Here is a 20,505-nt window from a genome sequence, read left to right as displayed (position 1 = left end):
GTTGGTTGAGGCAAGAGTGGTGACTAGCTGAAACCAGATGTAGAAAGATGAGTGTGTAAGTCTGGTGGTTATGTTCCCACTTTAGATTAAGTCAAATAAATACACCATGCCTGATGCATGGACTGATTCACAGCTCTTGAAGATCTGAGTCTATTTGGGTAGTAGTTCCTTAAGCAGTTGCTGATCTTCTATGGCTTAATGCACTGTGAGGTGGAGTCTTTGGAAGGATGGCTGTGATTTTAACAGCATTGTTTTGTTAACCAGGATGAGGAGCATCAATACTATAAGGATGTAAATACGTGTATCAGATACAATCAGCCAAGGTTGCTGAAAACAGCTGTGACCTGTAGCACGTAAGCAAGTTGACAATGTTGAGAGCTGAAGAGTAACCTTTGCATGGCATGGTATCTATGGTGTGTTGTCTAGGAGAATGTCACTCTGTAAGTCAAAGCTACGAATGGGGAGGGCAGTTTGCCAGCTGTTTTAGTAAGGACTACTAGGAAAAGAGCAGCCATACTGCACACGAGAGGGTCCACCCAGCCTGTTATCCTCCTCGTTATGACAAGGAAATGAGTTTATGACCCCGACCTCCAGATACTATGCCTTGCTTCTCAAGCTCATTTGCCTGTTCTTAAGGCATTGTTTCTGCCCCTGGATCCACAACTACACCACCCTTTCCCCTCGCACCCATGTGAGCCAGGGCTGTGCTGGGCTCTGGCTAGGTTCTGGCTGTACCCAGGGAGGTGGGTGCTGGTGCTAGGGGCTGCAAAAGCTCACCTGCTGGAGGACATCAGAAAGTTCTGCAGGCTCTGGGCTTGCGCTGCTGGCCAGGCTCTGGCCTCTTCTGTGCAGGTTTCCAAGAAGTTCAGGAAAGCACAGGTGGCTGGGACTGCCAGCCCAGGAGTGGGCAAGTGCTCAGCACCCTTATTCTTTAAGCTGCCCCAGCTGCAGGCATGCAGGGTAGGTCCCAGGGGCAAGGATGCTCTAGGGGCCACATCTCCTGCACCCCCTTGAGAAGGCATCAGTAGGAAAGGTGTAAAGGGTGCTGCCTTTGTGTCTTGGCTTGGGGGAAGCCTCTGAGGTGCAAAGTGTCTGGATCCCATGGCCAGGTCTCAAGACTCAGACATTCCTCTCTCATGTCAACCGTTTTGCTGTGCTCTCTGCCTTCCAGGTGGCTGCTAGGGCTCCCTCCAGGCAGTCCCTGTGCTGAGCAGAGCAGGCCTGCATGGCACTGGCTGCTTGTTCCTACTGCAAGCCATAGGGCAGTGACCCTCTGTGAACACCTGCTCTCCTGTCCACCAGTGGGTCTCTGCACAGGTGATGTTCAGAGCCAGGGACTGTACTTGACCTGTCCTCTCCCAACCTATGGAAACCCAGGTCTCGAATTAGCACTGAGAGTGCAATGAGAGGCAAGGATTTGCCTGAAAGACAGGACTATAGTGCAGTCCATGACCTGGCTGCTTTTCTGTAACTCCTGTTTAATACTCCGGCTGACTGAGTGACTGTGCTGGGGCAGGGTTTGAACAAAATGGAGCATGAGGCAAGGCAGCCCCACGGAGGGAGCTTGGTGCCCTGAGTCTGCTGGCTGCTGCCATGGCCCAAGAGGAACAGCTATTGCTATGGGCAAAGGCAGTGCGTTGTTCTACCCATACCATGAAATGAGGCCTTAAAACTGATGGTGCCTGATGTGACAAATGTAGCAACTGAAAAAACTTAGATGCATGAAATGGTATGTCAGCAGCTGGGGTGTAACTGAACCTTGTTTTGCTGTTCAGCATATTTGCACATCATTTAATTCTGCTTATTGCCTTCACCTCCTATCTTCTTAATGGGAAGAGTAAAAATTTCCTTGAAGGAATTGGTGAGAGGTCTGTAACTGGTGGTAAATTAAATGGTATTCAATTTCTAATTTTGCAAGATGCATTAAGAGGCACATTGGGGGAGTAGTAAGCACAGTTCACCTGTGATCTCCTCATTGTTTTTGAAAAGTTAGTCACATATTTCTGCTTCCTTCTTAAGTTTTTCAAAAGAGTATTGTTTCCTGAAAAGGTTTGTGAACAGTCTTTCATGGCCCTTCTGCCTACATCTGTAATGAGTGTCTATCTTTGTAAGAATTTTTTTGTTTTTTAAGCTTGTTATGGGCAGAAATACTGTTGCTCACTGACATCATACTGGTGGCAACCATGCTTTCTTCAGGGGGGTAGCTCACAGAAACTCGTGTTCAGGTAGCAGATATAAAAGTAAAAACAGCATTTGAAGAAAAAGGAGGTTGATGAGGGAATGTTTGTTATTTCTAAGCTTTTTCAAATGCTTTAATTAAAAACAATAAAATATAGAAATATGACACTGTGAAGAGTGACTTCTCATTTCTGCTGTATGCATTACTTATTTTCTACAAGTAATGTGCCCTTGCATTATTTGAATAAATACTAAAAAAAAGACTGTAAATGCTTTCTGCAGCCAGAAGAATGATGGAAGTTAGAATCCTTTGTGCATCATCCCTTTGCTTTTTCGGTTGTAGATACAGCTGTGCTAACACAATACAACGTTTGAGTTGAGAGTTCTGCCTGGCACCAATGATAGTTTTCAGACTGAGGCTCTTATTTGATAGATCTTTCAAAGTGATACTGTGCTTAGTAGTGTCTGTGTCCCTGGAAGTAGCTTTTCAATTAATTTCTCAGAGGAAATACTTTCAAAAGGAAAAGCTAAATTTTGCCAAGAATCAAATAAGGTCAGAATAATTAGACAAACCAGAGCTTTGTAGGTTAGATAGGAACCTAACCCTCTCTATGAGGTAGTGCAAATGTGCTGGAGAGCAGGAAAATGAAATGCATGAGGATGCTTAAATTTGCTGAGAATCTGAAGTTCTGTATAAATCTCTTAGCATATTTTCAAGCGTAGGATTGCATTTTAAGGTTTTTTTCACATTAAAAAAAATAAAATAAAATGTATTTATCTTTCCTTTGTCTAGTTTCCAGTTTAACCCACCATAAAATGAGTTCACTGAATTAATTGTAATGCTTTTATGCTATAAACTGCTATTATATTTTGATTACAATATGGTGCTATTCCATGGGGTTTCAAGCACGTACCTAGTAGGCTCTACGCAGCTTCCGTACATTGCTTTTTATGAGACCGTAGTGACTGTATTTCAGCTCTTTACTGTACTCTGCTACTGGCAAAGTGGATGGCCTAAGGGCTACGTTGACAGGTATCAATCTGTGTTAGTCTTCTGACATCAGCTGACCTTTGCCAGTTTATACTTAAGACCTGGACTGGTATTTTCTCCTGTTCTTCCTTGGCTGCAGAATAGTAAAACCATTTTTTGTTTGCCTAAAGTAGTGTCTGTGAATGTCTATGCTCAGTGGTTGCGTGGTCTTTACAGACTGAGGATGAAAGAGGACAGATGGTTTCTTCAGTGGGATAATTTATGCTTAAAATACAAAAAAGTGGGTTCTTCTGATTCTGTTGATTGGCCAGCAGAAGGAAGGCTGCCAATCTCTTCCTTTAGTGACAGCATTAATGGAGTCTTGCATCTATCCTTTTGTCAGTATCTGTAAAGAGAGACTCTTTTCCTCAGTCAGATCTTGTTATGTTGACAAAGAGATTAATATCATAGGAGCTAGGGAACAGAAAGCCGGTGCAGCTGTATAGCATCGGTTCCTTAGGAAACGGAGCAGAGGTGGGTTAAGAAGGATTGTGGGCAGGGAATTCTTAAGTTCCCCGGATTACTGTGGCCTTTACTTTCCAGCTCAGGGGAGGAATGCAGACTGTCTCATCTTTGCTAGGACTTCTAGCTAGAGAAAATGGGGTGTTTTGCTTTGTAAAAGCAAGACTGGAATGAGAGGATTAAAGGGAAGGATCCTGAGAAGTCCAGGAAGACAGTGATTGGCACTACTGTAGTTAAGTATACGACCATATGAAATGCTAAATAAAATTGCAGGATGGGGAGGGGGTGGAAAGTAGGAGCTATTTTGAGAAGATGTCAGAAGCCTCATTTACATCCAGGTACCTGAATGGTGGTTTGGTGTTTCTGTGTAAATGAAAGCCAGGAGGAGGGGGGAATGGAAGAAAGAAGATGCAAAGCACCAGTTTTTTTGAAACATACTGCTTGTGTGGATGTCAGCATCCACGGAGTAGCATTGCATTTCAGAGAAACTTGCCAAGCAGACAAACAATTCCTTTTCCTTACTCTGTTCTGTCCTTGACACACACGAGCTTTGTCTGGGGTTTGAGGAGTTGTGGGGAGATGGTGCTGTGTACAGGACAGACTCGTGCTGCTGGAAGTGAGCCACCCACGTATCAGGGTGGCAGACGGTGGTCTAGAACCTGCTGCCCTTTGTGAGTGGAGAGCTGTGGAAACTGCTATGTAGGTGAAGTACTGTCCACTTAAACAGGGAAGAGGCTACCTTCCAGATGGCTAGGCAGAAGTTCACATGAATTATACAATGAGTTGGCTCCTGCAGCTTGATGGCATTTTCAAATGGGTTTCTGAGGAGTCACCCAGGCAATGTCTAAGTACATCTGCCGAGACTCTGCCTCAGTCCTTAAAACACAGAGGAAGGAGAAAATGCTCATCTGCAAGGTACATACAGAAAACAAAATGCTTTGCTGTCTTTCTCAGCCCAGCTTCCTAATCAAAGGAAGGAGAGGTTTTGGTTCTGACAGCTTTGCACTGTCCAAACTCAACACAGACAACTTCAGAACAGTGGTTTGTCAGCCTGTTTTGGCTCTGAACAAGCATCAGGTGTGGACAGCTATGCAGAGAAACAAGACCTGACAACAGGTTTGGTTTTTGCAGTAGTTTCTGTGCACGGTGTGGAGGTACCTCCAAGTGCCAAGGTGGGACATGCATAGGGGCCCGCTCTTAGCTTTTGGAGTGTTTTACCCATGCCCTGGCCATCTGGTTTTATCAGCAGATCATAATGTCTATTTGCATATTGGATGGCATATGCACCAGAAAAACCCAACAAATGCAAAAAACCCCTCCGAACAGCATTGTTTCCAACTGTGCTGATTTAATCAGAAATGCTAAAACCTCGTCAAATATCTAATAGTATTTAGGTTACCCTGAGTGAGTTTGAAATTACACTGTAACCGCCAAGGGTAGCGTGGATTGATTCACTGGCCGTGTGGAGAGCAGACACGAGCAAGGACCTGAGCTCAGCTGAGGCTCACAGTTGTGGTCATACAGACAGCAATAATATTACATAAATAATAACAGCTATGGAAAACTTTAGAGCTTCAGAACCTGTTACAAGCAAAATAATTGGTGTCTTGTTTGAGGCTTTCTTCTGACTTTTAGTCATACTGCTTTTTGAAGGGCAAATTGTACGTTTGCGTTCTGTATGTTTGAGTGTGGACGTTTACAAACTTCTGTTTTGTAAAAAGATGAATGTAAAAATCGTGGCATGGTCTCATTTTGATAATAGGATTGCATGCGGGCATCCTTGTGGTTAAATTAAACAATATATTTAAAAACATTAGATTTCCTGTGAGGGGGTCATTGTTTGCCAATTGAATGATTAATAACTAGAGACTGGAGATGCATGTACAACTGTGTAAACTTGCTTATGAACCCCTGATGTAACTCATTTAAAATCTGTGTGTTCTTTCCGTAGAATTGAATTTGGTGTAGCCATTAAGAGGATAGCATCAACTTGGAAAATTAAACTTTTATTCTAATTTCTTTTTGGGTTTATTGGGTCTCCATCCACCTCAAGTCTTTCAGGTGCAAGTTCCTTTTTCAGAATTCATTGAAAGAAAACATATTTATAATTAAAAAACTGTTGTTATATGGCAACTTTCAGATTGTTTAGGACAGCTAATATCAAATAATAAAAGTCTTTAAGATGTCTGATGCTCCCCAGAGTAGAACAACTGTTCTGTACCCTTGTGCATATGCCAAATGAGGACATGGAGCTCAACTGATTTAATGGCACCTGCAAACACACCTACTTCACTGGACTTCAGCCACTTAGAGGACTGGTGCAATCAAGTTATTTAGAAAGACTGTAAATAAAGCAACACAGATCCCAATGCTTTAGAGCCCCGTCAAGAACGTATTCCTTTAAATACGCTGATTTACAAAGAAGGTTTGGGGGTTTTGTTGTTGTTTGGTGGGTTTTTTTCCCCCACAGCACTGATTTTTGTCTTCCCTTGGTTGTCCTCTAGTGTTTGGCTTTCACAAGAATGCAGAATTCAGGGTTTTTCCTTAAACCCTCAAAGTCTGCAAACTGCCTGGAAAACAGGCTGGTTCCTGAGCTTCCTGGCGTGGCTGCTTTTTAACCAGACCCTAAGTAGAAAAATGTAGCCTTTTCTGGAGCTGATGTGGTATGACTCCTGGCAGCAGGGTGAACAATTTAAAACCTCCTGCTATGCTTTAAAACCAAGATAAAATGTTTCTTTGTTCCTGCTTCTACCTCTCACCCTTGTCTATTACTTGTGCTTACCAAGGCTTTTCATTTAACCCTTTTTTCTGTTAAGCTCCTCCTTCCTCCTTGGCTCTATTTACCCTTGTGATGCCCTCTCAAAAGGCATTTAGAGGGGAGAAGAAGAGAGGGAGAGAGTGTGTATGTAATTGGTTTTTTTTTATTGTTGGCATTCTCAGTGCCAGCTGCTTTCTTTTGCTCAAGCTCCATCTGCAGCCATGCCATTAAATTTGGTTTTTGCTTGTTAACTGAACTTCCAACATAACTACCTGCTATGTGGTCAGTAAATATGAGTGATGAGAAGAGTTAGGCTATTTACATGGAATTATAAGCTCACTGTTAAAAATCCTAGGACTTATTATCAGTGGAACTTGGCTCCTGTTTAGTTCAGAAGTTTGTTCACCAGATTACTGGTGTGAAGTCCTTGTGACTTGAGAGGAACTAACCTAATCAGCTGCAGACCACCTCCATCATATTTCCTATTATGTGCATATATTCTAGTTACGCTGTAGTATATTCTTCTGGGTGTTTAAAACTGTTCATTTGGTTTACCTGAGAGTGGGAAATACAACTTCTTCCTAACTGCATCTTCAGTTTCTCACTTGGACTTGTCTCTTGGAAGACTTAATTGCATTTTAGGAAATTCAAGCAGGATTTTTTTGGGAATGTTCAGGGGTTTTTTTGTTTGGGGTTTTTTTTTGTGGGGGGTTTGGGGGATTGGCTTTTTACATTCATAGTAATGTATTTTCTCCCTCTTGTGTGATTTTTTTTAAAATATTTTCCCTCCTGGTCAGCCTCATTAGTACTGTAATATTTGAGCTGATAGTAGTGACATCTAACATTTAGTTATATTTGTACTTCAGGCTGAGGTCAAGCAAACAAAGCGATTGTTATGTTGTAGCATTCTTTTTCTAATGAGCATATTAAAATCTGCTCACAGCTACAGGATCAGCTGTGAAGAGAAGGGAGAAACATGGTACTGTGAGTAGCACTGTCTTTTTGGAGCTATTTATGGAAAAAAAAATAGACTGAAGGGGTATGTCAGGACCCTGGTAAGAAATAAGTGGCACAGTGGTGTTGACGGAAAGGGTTTTGGCATAAGTCTTGTTGTGACTGTTTCTGTGACTTAGAAAGGAAATTCCTACAGACTGGACTAACCATTAAAAAATGTCCCTGCTTCTAGGAGTTCAAGGCACACAGTGGAGTCTTCCCGGGGAAGATGTCATCTTTGACAATGAAAGCCCATTGTCTGGACAAAAGAGGAAGCTTCTTTAAGGTAAATGGGATATTTATACAGGACAAAGAGCATGTTTTATGTGAAATGAGTGCTGCGGAATGTGCAGTACAGTCCATGTTATGTAGCAAATCTTTTCTGTAAAATGGGAAGTGTTTCACTGAGCATCTCTTTTTTACAGGTGGTATTTGTGGTTAGATTGCCACCCAGTTATTTCACGTGTATATTGTTTTCCTATACGTGGAATAGAGTATTTGGTGTAAAACAGCTTCTGACTTTCTTTGCTGCTAATGCTGAGAACATAAGCTTTATTATGCATAGGCATAAGATTATTAGATCTTTCATATACTGGATTTATGTAATTTAAAGTTGCAGTACAGGTTTATGTTTTCCCTTACTGGGTTGAAAATTGTTTTTTTTTCCTTGCCTATTTTAAGAAGATTTGGCAGGGGCTTTGTAGAGGAATGAAGCTGGGTTAATTAATCTTGATAATGTACAGCATGTGGGCTGGCTTCAGGGGCGGTGGGTTGGCTGTTGTAGACAAGGTGCAGCTGTGGCTGGTTCTGTTAAGTGGTTGGACAGCCAAGGAAGAGGGAGCAGCCAAGGAAGAGGGAGGAGGGAGAAGCAGAGAGAAGAGGGAGAGCGTGCCCTGGGGGAGGAGAGACAGGAGAAGGCAGCAGAGGGACTGGCATGAAGAGTATGTTGGTATGTGATGGTAAAAGACCTTGTTGCAGCTGGCTGGTTTGGAGAGTGCTGCGACAGGGCTCCTTGTTTGTTTGTAGTCTGAACACTCACAAAACTCCTATATTTGTATTCTCAATGTGTCTTTCAGTCCTTTTTGTGTTTTGGTGTTTTTACTTTGTTGATTTTGTTTTGCTTTTCTTTTGGGTTTTGTTTGTTTTCTTTTTTTAAAGTCTAAGTGCATCTTGTTTGAAATACACAAGAAGCTGGTCCTTAGCTCACTGCCATACTCTTAAAAATCCAGAAAGGCAGATGTCTGCATCTTCAGGTGCCTACATACCTTAAAGGAGTCTAGCGCTTTCTCCTTTGAGATACTCAGCCCAGTCTCCTGGATGATACAGGCACAGAAAGCTACTGGTTCTGTCTGGCATGGGCGTGCTTGCAGAGAGAGAACAGAAATAATGAAGTTTAGTATTTGTGTTATGGGGCCTGTTTTGAGATGCCGTGTGGCTTACAGAACACCTAATACAGTATGTTCCATTGAGAAATACGTTTCAGGTGAGAGCTCTTCTGTCTTTTACCAGTTCGATTCCATCACAGAATAGAGCTGATGTATGGCAATGCACGAAAAGGGCCGGGAAGGCAGGATGCAACACGTGCTCCCCTTGTGCCTATGGGAAGCACCTGGGAGCACAGGCACAGGTGGAGGCCTCTCCAGGCTTGAGGTGGTACTCAGAGCTGCAGGGAGGTTGAAGCACCTTCAAATATTCCCTGGAACTCTTTAGAAATGCTTTATTCCCTGGGTGTGAACACCTGATTTTTATTATTTTTTTCTGCCCCACTAACCTTATTACAGCTGGAAAATGGAACCTTGAGGAACTGCACAAGAAAAGATGTACTTCAGATTGGCTGCCTGCAGTTATTAGATTTTGTGCATCTTCTGTGATCATTTTCACTTCTACAGTTATAAATCCCTTCTGTGTCCAGGTTCTTATGTCAAGGATTGAACCTGATGACTTAATTTTGCTTTTTCCCAGTATTTCCTGCAGTGTTAACTTGCATGATTGGCTCCAGATTTGCTCAGCAGCAGTAAGTTAGTTTGGCCATGCACTGCAAAACCAAGCATGGATCACCATGTCCTCTCTTCCGCCTCCTGTTCCAAATGAGGTTTTCTTAAGGCTTTAGGGGCTGCCGTGAGCTTACTATTTTCTAGGGGAACGTGGGGATGTGTTTTGGTATTTTTTATGTGACAGAGAGAGACTTTAAGCAGTGCAGAGATTTTGGAGAACAGTCATCTTTCAGGTTGGCATGACAAAAAGTGGAGGTGCAGTAGGAGTTATCAGCATGGTTTTCAAAAGACAACCAAATCCTACTGACTGTATATTTATATGTAATGGAGGGGGTCTGAAGGCAGTGTTTATTGTAGGGCAGGCGGTACTTAACATTTTCTTCGAGAGAAAAGAACTAGTTGATATGAAATGTAGTTAACAAAGTCTTCGTGTGCACTGTGTGAGTACAGCTGTGGACACCATATACTTCTAGAGAGCAGGACAGGGACAGTAGTGTCCAGGCAGTGCTACTGTATTGAAAATATGCTGACCTACCAGATTCTGGTCCTACCACTGGCCAGGAAGATATATGTATTTTTCGTGATGTGAGGAACAGAGTGAACTGTCACATGGACCAGCTTGGGATCAGGGTTCAATACAAGAGTTGAACTTGTCTGTTCTGCACTAGGATTTTGCTGTAATGCTGGGGTCACAGTAGCTGTCTTGCTGGACAAGGTTTTGCTCTAAGGAGCAAGCAAAATTTACGGATGATTCTGAGCACTGAATTAGCTTCCCTTAGAATATTCATTGCCTGCAGTAGTTTCTTCTAGTGAAAGATGCCAATACTTGCTGACATCTCAGCTTATAGTAAGAAAAAGCATACTGCCTTTTTATTTTTCTGGTATTGCAGCAAATGTGATTGACCAGCCAAAGCTCTTAAGTAGTGACAAGCAGCTGCTGCTTTACTGACTCCTGCCTGCTCTGCTGCTCCTCTGCTGTCCTCACAGGTCCCATGCTGCACATTTCAAGCGCTGCTGTTTCCCTTTCCTCTGGGACAGAAATGCCCTTCTTTTGCTGCCTGAATCTGACCCTTGAAGGGGTAGGGGGGTGGGTGGGTGTTCTAGCAGATGATAAATACACTCATGATAGGGTACAGGCAAAGGGCAACCAAGTAAGTGGTGGCAGGTGCCTTTAGCGCATGGAGAGCTATAATGAGCGCTGCTGTAGTGTGCAGGACCAGTTTCTCTGCAGCTTCATAGTACTGTTCATAGTGACATGTAAACACGTTTGTTTTGTGACTTGTGTGTTTTCTTCATCTTAAGGCAGTCTTACAAGGCCAGTTGTTAGGAAATGAATGATCAGCACTGCAGTGACAGCATGTCTTCCTCTTCGGCTCACTCAGAGCTTCATATGATCAGCAATAAATGAGGTCTCCTGCTGACAGGAACTGCTTCTCAGTTTTGCAGAACACTTCTGCTGTGTCTCATACCTCATTAGCACAAACATTAGCCTTGAATTGGCAGTCCATAGCCACATAGGGAGAATGGTCATCTATTCAAATCGTAGCAAGAAATGGTGTTGGTCATGAGGAATGTTTTTAGGTTGTCACTTAGGCATGTGCTGAAGGAATTGTGATGTCAGTGGGACTGTAAGCAAGTGCCTATGTCATTTTCTGCAGTCCTTTGGTATCTGCCTGTGTAAGTAATTCTTGTGTGGAGAATAGATGCTGGAATAGCTGTTTTGTGCACCTTCTGTTTATGATGTTATGGTTGTAGCTACTCAAAATGATTAGGAATGCAGTATGCCTGAGCAACTTCAGGACACCAGACTCCTAAGGCCGTAAGAAGCATTGTCAATTAAGAAACTAAGGTTGTCCTAAATTTGGCGAAGACAGTCTGGCAGGGGAATGGCCTGAAGAATAGTGGGGATAAAAGATGCCTCAAAGCTACCTTTTCAGACCTCTCACCATCCCTGGGAAGTTGCACCGTTGGACCACCATTCTAAATTGGAATGCTGATTGAATGAAAAAAAAAAGTGCTGAATTGGAAACCGCAGGTGGGCAGTGTCCCCAGCCTGTGCACATACACTGTGCCGGTGTCTGTGTATGCGCATTTGCATGTGCAGTGAAATTGCCTTCTCCTTTCCCTCCTTCACATTTGTAGAATTATGACAATGGTTACACTTGCTACAGCTGGATGAGTGAGTGAAGAAAACATTTGGCTCATCAGATCTTTTCAGTTTACATTATTTTAATTTGCCTTGTCTGTGTTTAAGAGACCTAGTAATTAAGATACAGCCTCTTACCCATGCTGACCTGTCAGAATGCTCTCCCAGATGCACACTGTGTACTTCTGTATATGGTTCTGGTATTATGCTTGTTACTTTACAGTTGCCCAAGAAACCTTTGGCACGCTGGCATGCAGTTTCTCAGGGCACTTAAATCCTCATAATGAGTATCTTGCTGTTCTCAGAAACATTTATGAGAAAATTCATTGACAGATACCAGTGGGAAATTTCAACTTTTCTTTCTGGTTCATAAACAGTTCCCATTGCTGTATCTTCTAACCATCTTAGTTTTCTCATGTTCATTCTTTTGACTGTTAGTACAGCAGGAAAACTGTATTGTCCACTTTTTACAAAGAGCACAGGCCTGTAGTTTTATAGGCTAAATTCTGCGGAGTCTTCATACCTTGCAATTGATGAAGGCTCAGAGCCAGCAAGCAGTAAAAATGAAGCAAAGATGAAGTTAGGCTTGGGTAATTCTGAGGCTGAATAGCTTGCCAGTGGTTACAGATGGAGTCTGTGGTTACCAAATACATGTCTCTGAGAAGCATCCTTTTTACTGAACCATCTTCCTCACCAAAATGTTCCAGTCTTTATTGAACTAGCATCAGAGATTTTTACAGCAATAAAGCTTTTCCATCCCAAAATCAAACATCAGGTAAAATTTTGTTCCTTGCTGATGAACAAGACGCTGAATAATGTTAGTGGTCTTGAGAATTGATAGTTCACTGTGCAAAATAACCAGAAATTGCAGCCATGTATCAAAATATTAGATTGTATTCAGACGTTTGGACAAGTCCAGAAATAGCATTCCTAGTTTGGCTTGCATCTGGCACTTCACCACCTCGTCACACAGGGTGCTCTTTGAGGGCAACTATGCTCTGCTTATCAAAACAGGAAGGAATAAGAAGTGACACCAAAAAGGATGCAGGTCTCCAGAAAGAATGAAAAATGAGATGCTGGCAGGAAGGTGGGGTGGTAAGTGCTGAGGCTCATTTGTCCAGTCTGATACTGATCCTTGGTGTCTTCAGCCTGTGTTCCCTTACCAGATTAGAAGCACTGATCTTACCTTTTCCTCTTTAGCTGTTGTAAATCTCGGGGCTTGGAAATGTTCTGCAGTGGTCACCTTGGCTGACTTCTGGTCTCAGAAAGATGGCAGCTTTGTTAATTCCCTGTACAAGCTTATTTACATTTTAACACAGAAAACAGGAATTCAGTTGTCATGCAGCTATGGATGAGTGATTTTTTTATTATTTTTTTTTCCTAAAAATATCCTGAAACACACTTCAAGTCAAATCCATCTGTCTTCCTCTTGGGACTGGGAAACTCTTCATGAGTTGAATGAGTAAGCAGACCTGTAGCTATGCTGGGCTTCTGACAGAGGCACCAGGCTGTGCCTGGTCCTGGGCATGTCCTTTCCCTGATGCACAGCAGTGATGCATGTGTAGGCAGAGCAGCTTCAGAGGGGTGACTGTAGCACCTTGGGATTGTGTTGCTTCTGGTGAACACATTTGCTTTGATTTTTGCTGTTCATGACATCCTGAGAGATGTAAAACATAAAGATGGAATATATGTATGCTGGTGAGAGAGTGCTGGAGAGCTGAGGAGTTTGTGGTTTGTCTGTAGGAATTACATTGTCACCCCTGCCTGGCCAGCTTCTGGAAGCTGAGATCAGTCTTGTTGAACAAAGAATCAGTTGACAATAAGCATAGCATGACACATTGTGAAAGGAAACATTGTGGTTTGAGATGTTTGCATTTTTTCATTTATGGATTTTAGGAATGTAAATAGTTATTACATGGGTATTTGTGGCAATCTAATGTTTGGGATAGGTTTGGTTAGGTAATGCTGTACTGGGCTGCTCTGTGAATTCATGCAGAGTCACAATTATTATTTGGGTTTAGAGTGCTTATATTTTAATTTATTTTAAACTTAGAGAACAGTGCTTTATTAGACATAAACTTCAAAGGAAACATATTAGACACAAAAGTGGCTTATGTTATATAAGGTCTGCTTTTGATTTGGGATTTTTTTTAATGTTAAATAATCTACCACCTGAGATATGTCATACTTTGAAATAAGTTTATTTTCACGTAAACCTCTTTCTGTAGCATAGCAGGATAATACATATTTCATAGTCCTAAATAATCTGTGACAGATATCTTCAGGTTGCTTCTTAAGTCTTGGGGTTCATGTATGTTGCTTTACACTAATAGGGTCTTCTGACAAATATATCCATCCGCTTCAGTTGTATTTTCCTTTGGAAGCTGCCGATTACCATCTTGATTTCAAGTCTGTTGAAACCAATGAGTGAATTTTCCCATTATCTCCAGCAAAAAAGGAATGACACTCTTTGCAAATAGAGAAATCTGTTCAAAGAATTCAAATATTCTGAGCCCTCTGGTAAGAAGGCGGCAGCCTTGCACTGCTGCTTGTTTTCTAGGGTTGGATCTAATATAGTACACACCCAGGATCCTTCCTGCATTTTGTGGAAACATATTATTAACAGCTCATCTTGTATAATGCTAATCATACAGACATCACATGCACTGTATAATGACCAGAAATGTCACTGATTCTAAAGACTTTGGAAATTATATCATAAAATCATGAGTACGCCTTATGTTATTTGATAGAAAATTATGTCAGGTGCTTTTGTGACAGTGTGTGTCAGTTAATTGCAAGACATACCTGAATGATGCAACTCCAAAAGACTTTTTAAATCAGGAGAAGAGTGACTTCTTTTCACATTAAGAAGATTTTAAGGAAAATTAGTTGTTGTTTGCAGAAAATATTGGCAATTTATTTAAAAAAATAAAAAGAGGTTTTAATTACTACAGATAAATGTTTTAGTTCAGGTGCAATAGCTTCTGGTAGCTGATGAGTTGTAGTTTGATGGTGGAGTGTGTTCCATCCTGGGGGACTCTAAGCCAGGTTCAGGTTTGATGCTAGGCTCTTGACCTAGTTTCCTTGTCCAGGTTGTTCTGACTTTTCATAGACTAAGGAAAGACTGCCTTCTGTTATGGGGCATATGTAGCACACCCAAGAAACTTGGCCTGTAGCCTGTAGAAGAGAATGTGAGCATAAGACTGCTTGAAACATGCCATTATAAGTTTTCATTAGAAAAAGAAAAAAATAAAATTGCTAAACACAGGAAAATTCCTTTCAGGAACGACAGTTTCTGACAAGTTCTCTTCAAGGCAGACACACAAATTAAGAAGTGTTAAGATTACAATGTCTTCAAGGTAAAACTTTCTTGCAGCACTTGCCTTATGCTATTCTGATTTAAAATGTTAAAAAAAACCCAACCTTTTGAAATATTTGTTTTCAAGACCTTTAATCTTACATAAGCAAGTACCCTTCCCAGGCAAAAATGTAAAAAGCAGTTGTGTTAAAGTGGCTGAGCATGGAAGTTTCTTGTAGTTAATTTTGTATGGCTGCCAAAGATAAATTGGATATTGGAAAGCATCAGAAAACATGCAGCCATGGTTAGTTTTTAGGTACAAGTAAACAAAAGAGTAACCAAGGAACTGCAGTGTAGGAAGGTTATACAGTGCTTCAACTCCTTTGCATTGTAGATCCATCCTATCTTCTGGGGTCAAACCGATATAAGAAATGAAGTGTGGAGTGACAGCCTGAATTTGTGAGCATGTTACTGTGCTGTTAGTACCAGTTGGGTTAGAATTCTTTGCTGTAGTGCCCAGAGATTTTGTTTTCTGGGAGGGAGTTGTTCAGTGAGTATGTTTTAGTTGTTGTCGGGGTTTTTTCTTTTCCTTTTTTTTTTTTCTTTTTTAACTTCGGTCAAAGCTAGTTAACACAGTTAGGCCAGTTAATGACCAGATAGCAACACAGCAAGCAGGTGTTGAGGCACTGACAGCTCATGGATGCTTCTGTGGAGAGCTCCTTGCATTGTGTACTTTTCAAGGAAAGATGCCAAAAAACTCTTCTTGTTGTATAAACTGCTGCCCTGTGAGCCAGTTACTCTTCTAGATGTGTCGGAGAACAGGGCTCACTCACTGCTGTGATGGTTCTTTATGGCCGCAGTTGGTCTTGTGGGAGTAAAGACTGAGGTGATGTTTGCCCGGAAAGAGGAGCTACACAGAGCCGATTCATCGTGTCCTTGCATCTAGCAGCTGGTTTGTGGGGAGCAGCAGCTTAGGTTTCATACAGTTGCTGGTGTAGAAAGTTTTGTAGAGATAGAAGTGTGGGCTGCAATGCTGGCAGCTTATGACTCAAAAGCAGCTGCACATGTAAGAGAGGGTTGCTCCGCTTCCAGTTTCCCCTTTCTGTCTTTGAAGCAGAAGCATGTGCTTCCCACACCACTTCTTGTGATACCTGGTGCCTCGTGCCTCTGAGCAGCTGCCAAAATCTTCCCCTTGCCATCTTTACAGCTCCTGTGAGTTACTGCGCTTGAAGGCACCAGGCACTGCTGAGGTGGGTGTGCGGCAAGCGCCGGGCTGCCCCCTGCACCTGCTCCTGTGGCACCTCGGCCCCTGCCTCGCCTTGGGCACAGCTCCAGGGCCCTGACCGCCAGGCAGAGGCCAAGAGCTGGGTGGAGCACGGGCTTGCCCTCCCCTTGCTCCTGATCAGCTTCCCTGCATGGGCGGTTGATCTCTTTGGAGAAGGCAGGGACTGCCAGGCAGTGTGTCTCCTGCTCTGCTTGAATCTCAAGCAAACGGCTGATGCTGGAAGGAAGACTGTTGAAACATCTCTTTGCCAGGCAGAACTGACAATTGCTTTCAATGGTTTGATGTTAGTCCCTTGAAAAGTAATAGGTGGCCAGTCCCAGCTTGATTATTCTGCAATTGACTGTCATTTAGGTGCTTGCGTGATTGGCCTTAGGTTTTTCTGTGCTCCCTGCAATGGTAGGAGCTGGGGGGGTGGGCAGGGTGGTGTTCCTCTGGTTTCGGGTCCTCCCAGGGCCCTTTGCGATGCCCCCGTCAGCCCCTGCAGTGGCAGAGCAGATGGGGAGGGTGGTGTGGCGTGGTGAGGCAGTGCATGTAGCACTGGAGTAGAGTTACACTGGTAATTCAGTGAAAAGGCTGTTTTGCTGACTATTCAATATTGCAGGCGGCAGACCTGTTACCTGCAATAGATCTGTTTCATTATCAGACTAAATCCCTGAATAGTGTTTAATAATATGTAGAGCTTCAGGTAGTGGTTTCAATTGTGAATTCATATTTTTAACAATCAAATGTAGTTGCAGATCATTGTGAATCCGTTGCCATCTATAATAATGCTCCAGGTGCTGACACGTGTGCTGGTAGCCAGCCAGTGCCTTCCTTCAGAGATGGCTCCAGGTAACCTGTGACAGGAAGCCATAACATATTCACAGTTGCCTAAATTGCTCATATTCATGACTATTTGGTGCTTGAAAAACTTCACACTCTCACAGTGAAGTCAATTAAAATTTGTAAGTCTTGTGTTTGCAGACTTGAAAAAGGGGCTAAGGGGCAGGGAGGTGGTGAGATGTGTGCCAAGATATGTAGGTAAAGATGTGAAGGATAAGGGAGTAAAAAAAGTGAACAGGTTACTGTGCTGAGCAATTACACACTGTTTTAAGGAACAGAAATCAAAAGTGTCAGCAGAATGAGAAAGGATCACAGAATGGTTTGGGTTGGAAGGGACCTTGAAGACCACTTCGTTCCAACCCCCTCCATGGGCAGGGACACCTTCCACCAGCCCAGGTTGCTCCACACCCCATCCAGCCTGGCCTTGAACTTCCAGGGATGGGGCACCCACAGCCTCTCCAGGCAGCCTGTGCCAGTGCCTCACCACCCTCTCCGTGAAGAATTTCTTCCCAACATCTAACCCGAATCTCCCGTCTTTCAGGCTGAAGCCGTTCCCCCTTGCCCTGTCGCTACATGCCCTTGTAAGAAGCCCCTCTCCAGCTGTCCTGTAGCCCCCTTTAGGCACCGGGAGCTGCTCCCAGGTCTCCCCGAAGCCTTCTCTGCCCCAGGCTGAACAGCCCCAGCTCCCTCAGCCTGTCCTCACAGGAGAGGGGCTCCAGCCCTCTGGTCACCTTCGTGGCCTCCTCTGGGCTCACTCCACCAGGTCCATGTCCCCCTGATGATGGGGGCCTGGAGCTGGATGCAGTGCTGCAGATAAGGATAAGAAGGCTACAAAAGCTGTAGAGACTTAGCAAGACCTGTGTCAGCAGAGTGTATCTTACTTAGCAATAATGACATGTATGGTTGTGTTTGACAATCTCGTTGGATTTACCAAACCTAATAATGGATGAAGACTGAGGAAATTTAGCAGGTACTTAAAACTGAGTATTTTTTCCTTCTGTTTTGACACTGGAACTTCTTGGTGAAGAAAGCCCTTCGGGTGTGTGTTCACTGTGATGTGCCATCAGTTAGGAAATGTGATTTTAATCCAGTAAGAGGAAATGCTAACGTAAGTAATAGATAGGCTGGAATTAAACCGGGAATGGATTTTGCTCACCGAAGGTATGCTCTGTGTTTTCCATATACTTGTCACACTCCTTTATAAAAAAAATTAGCAAATTACCTTTTTCTTTCTGAACATACATTTATTAGCGTTTTTTGACTTGCATTTTGACATCTTGATACAAATAACAAGAAATCCATTCTGTCAGTATCTTAGAATGCCAGTAGTTATTTAGAACTGACTTTAAGAAGGCACATTCATATTTGAAACTGAATGGTTTAAAAGTGATTATTATATCTAGAGACTGCAATAGGTTGCTCATTAGAGATTTAGGCCTAATGGAGCCGACCTTCCCATTTCTACTACTTAGTCACAGCTTGAAAGAGAAATACAATTTTTCTGTCTTTTTACACTTGTCAGCTTCTCTGTTTTGAATTGACTATTGAATCGAATTAGTGGACCTGTCTCCCTCTGCCCCTTCTCCACCCCCCTCCCCCCCTTTACAGGTACAGAAGGATTGCTGTTAAAAAAAATCTGCTAAGTACATCAGCTGTAGTTTGGGTTTGTAGCCAGAGACTTTCCATAGATAATTGCTTTCTTTTTCTTTAAAACCCGAACACGAATCCACATGACTAAAAAAAATTATTTAAATTTCATTCTTTTAATGGTTGACTTGAAACCTTGGCATGGCTTGTCATAATGTCAGGTGTTACTTTAAAAAGGAAAATATTTTATTTAAATATCCTTGGAGTTGTTTCTTAGATGGTCACATGCAGACACCTGCTCCGAATACAGTGCAAGATAGGGCTGTGCAGCTTTTTATTCCCTGTGGAGTCTGGCAGTTGTGGGGTTTTTTTGTTTGGGGTTTTTTTTTTCATTAGTAAGCATCGGCCCAAAAGCCTGTTCCCTGCTACTGAGCAGATGGCTGGAAGACCCAAGTGATCTGAATTCCAGAAGTTCCTGGTCAGATTGCAGAGTTCTAGGTGGCTGGTTTGGGGTGCCTAAATTATTAGGCACAGGTTCTCTGTTCCAAGGTCAGCACAAACAACAAAAAACCCTGGGCTGTTTGCTGGGGCAGCTGACCAACCAGGCATAGTTTCACATTGGGGCTGACAGGATCTACTGGTTTGCTGGCAGAGGCAGGTGTACTCCCAGCCTGGTGCTGTCCTCTGTTTTCCTGGTGTCTGCTCTGGAGCTTGTCTGACCCCCTCAGAGCATAGGTCCAGGTCACTAAACCGGCAGAAAACTAACCAAAATATGAAGAGAAAAAGTTTTCCAACCTTTTAGGGAGCTGAACCAGCTAACAGGGCTAGATGAACAGCCAAGCCAGTTCGAGGGCAGAAGTGGAACCTCCCTGTTAGGTGCCAGTACACCATAGCATGAGACTCCCCCTCCATCAGGTCAGTAAGCATTGCAGTTGTGTGTTTTTTCAGAGGATTACAAGAATAAATCCATAAAGGATGATAATACTAACGGGTAGAGGCTTTCGAAGAGAAAAACCAATGCAGTCTGATCTGTACGATGCAGTTGGCTGCGTACTGGCTAGAGCCTGGCACTGCTTCACACTCCCTCAGCTTAGAGCTTCCCCTGCAGGCGATGCTGCTGCCTGTGACCTGTGTCAGACCTGCCTGGTGACTGTGCTGGCTTTCTAGTGAGGCTCAGCTGACAGCAGTGGCACTTGCTGTTTTCACTGTGTAAAGCAAACGTGGGGGCTGTGGCTTCACCCCATATGCAAAAGGAGGAGCGAATTTACCTGTGCCTAGCAAGGTGCTCGGTGGCTTTTTCTCGGAGGTGCGGTTCCATGGGGGTGCTGAGTGCTGTGGTAAGTTGTGAGGCTGCTTGGCCAGGATGGCGCGGGTTCTTCCTGCTGCTCTTTCTCATGGTCAGGAAGGCATTGCTCACGTCTTCCTGCAGTGACTCAGGGGCTGTTTGAGAGTCAGCAGGAGGAAGATCTTTGTAAACTGTAATGCCAGTCGTACAGTACGGCTGGGGCAGAAAGAAGGAATGTCCTTGGCAGAAAGGAGCCTATGGAATGGACGTAGCACATTGTAACTGCTTCTTGCTTAAGATATACTTGGTGGAGTTGGCCTGTTGTAAACGGGGATTGAAACTTCTTTTGAATTGATCAGGATAATGCTGCATAGCAAAGGAGTGTGTGAGTGTCTGAGGTAGAGGAATGCTGATAAAACAGCATAGGGAAATGTTGCCTGCAATTCTTTGAGATGGCTGCTGTACTCAGCTGCGTAATGCGAGTGGGACTCGGGGTCATGTCTTCTGGGCAACTGGAGACTCTTTGAACTTGGACTGGAAAGCGGTCTTTTCTTCATCTGCCAAGATTTTTGTTTGCTTGCTCCGAGATGCAGTGGTGGTGGTAGTGGAGATGGCCTCGCTGCAAACCTTTTCATTAGGTTTCACTAAGGGCAGCAGAGAGGGA

At 43.2% G+C, this 20,505-nt stretch overlaps 1 protein-coding gene across 9 annotated transcripts in view; it reads left to right on the top strand.

Moving 5' to 3' along the window:
* The window catches only part of LOC101920172 (sodium/potassium/calcium exchanger 3), a 280,196-nt gene that overhangs the window by 216,755 nt on the left and 42,936 nt on the right, over positions 1-20,505 (top strand). For all 9 annotated transcript variants that reach the window (XR_008749300.1, XR_008749303.1, XR_008749302.1 and 6 more), the window contains exon 16: positions 7,615-7,707. Coding sequence is in view for 5 of the 9 variants with exons in the window: in XM_055816643.1 (XP_055672618.1) it covers positions 7,615-7,707 (93 nt within the window). In the remaining 4 variants the exon portion in view is untranslated. The remainder of the gene's footprint in view (positions 1-7,614; positions 7,708-20,505) is intronic.

This window comes from Falco peregrinus, chromosome 11, assembly GCF_023634155.1.
Source record: "Falco peregrinus isolate bFalPer1 chromosome 11, bFalPer1.pri, whole genome shotgun sequence".
Classification (NCBI taxonomy): domain Eukaryota; kingdom Metazoa; phylum Chordata; class Aves; order Falconiformes; family Falconidae; genus Falco; species Falco peregrinus.
The sequence above is the reverse complement of the archived record's forward strand: the minus strand, read 5'-3'. Positions and strand labels throughout refer to the sequence as shown.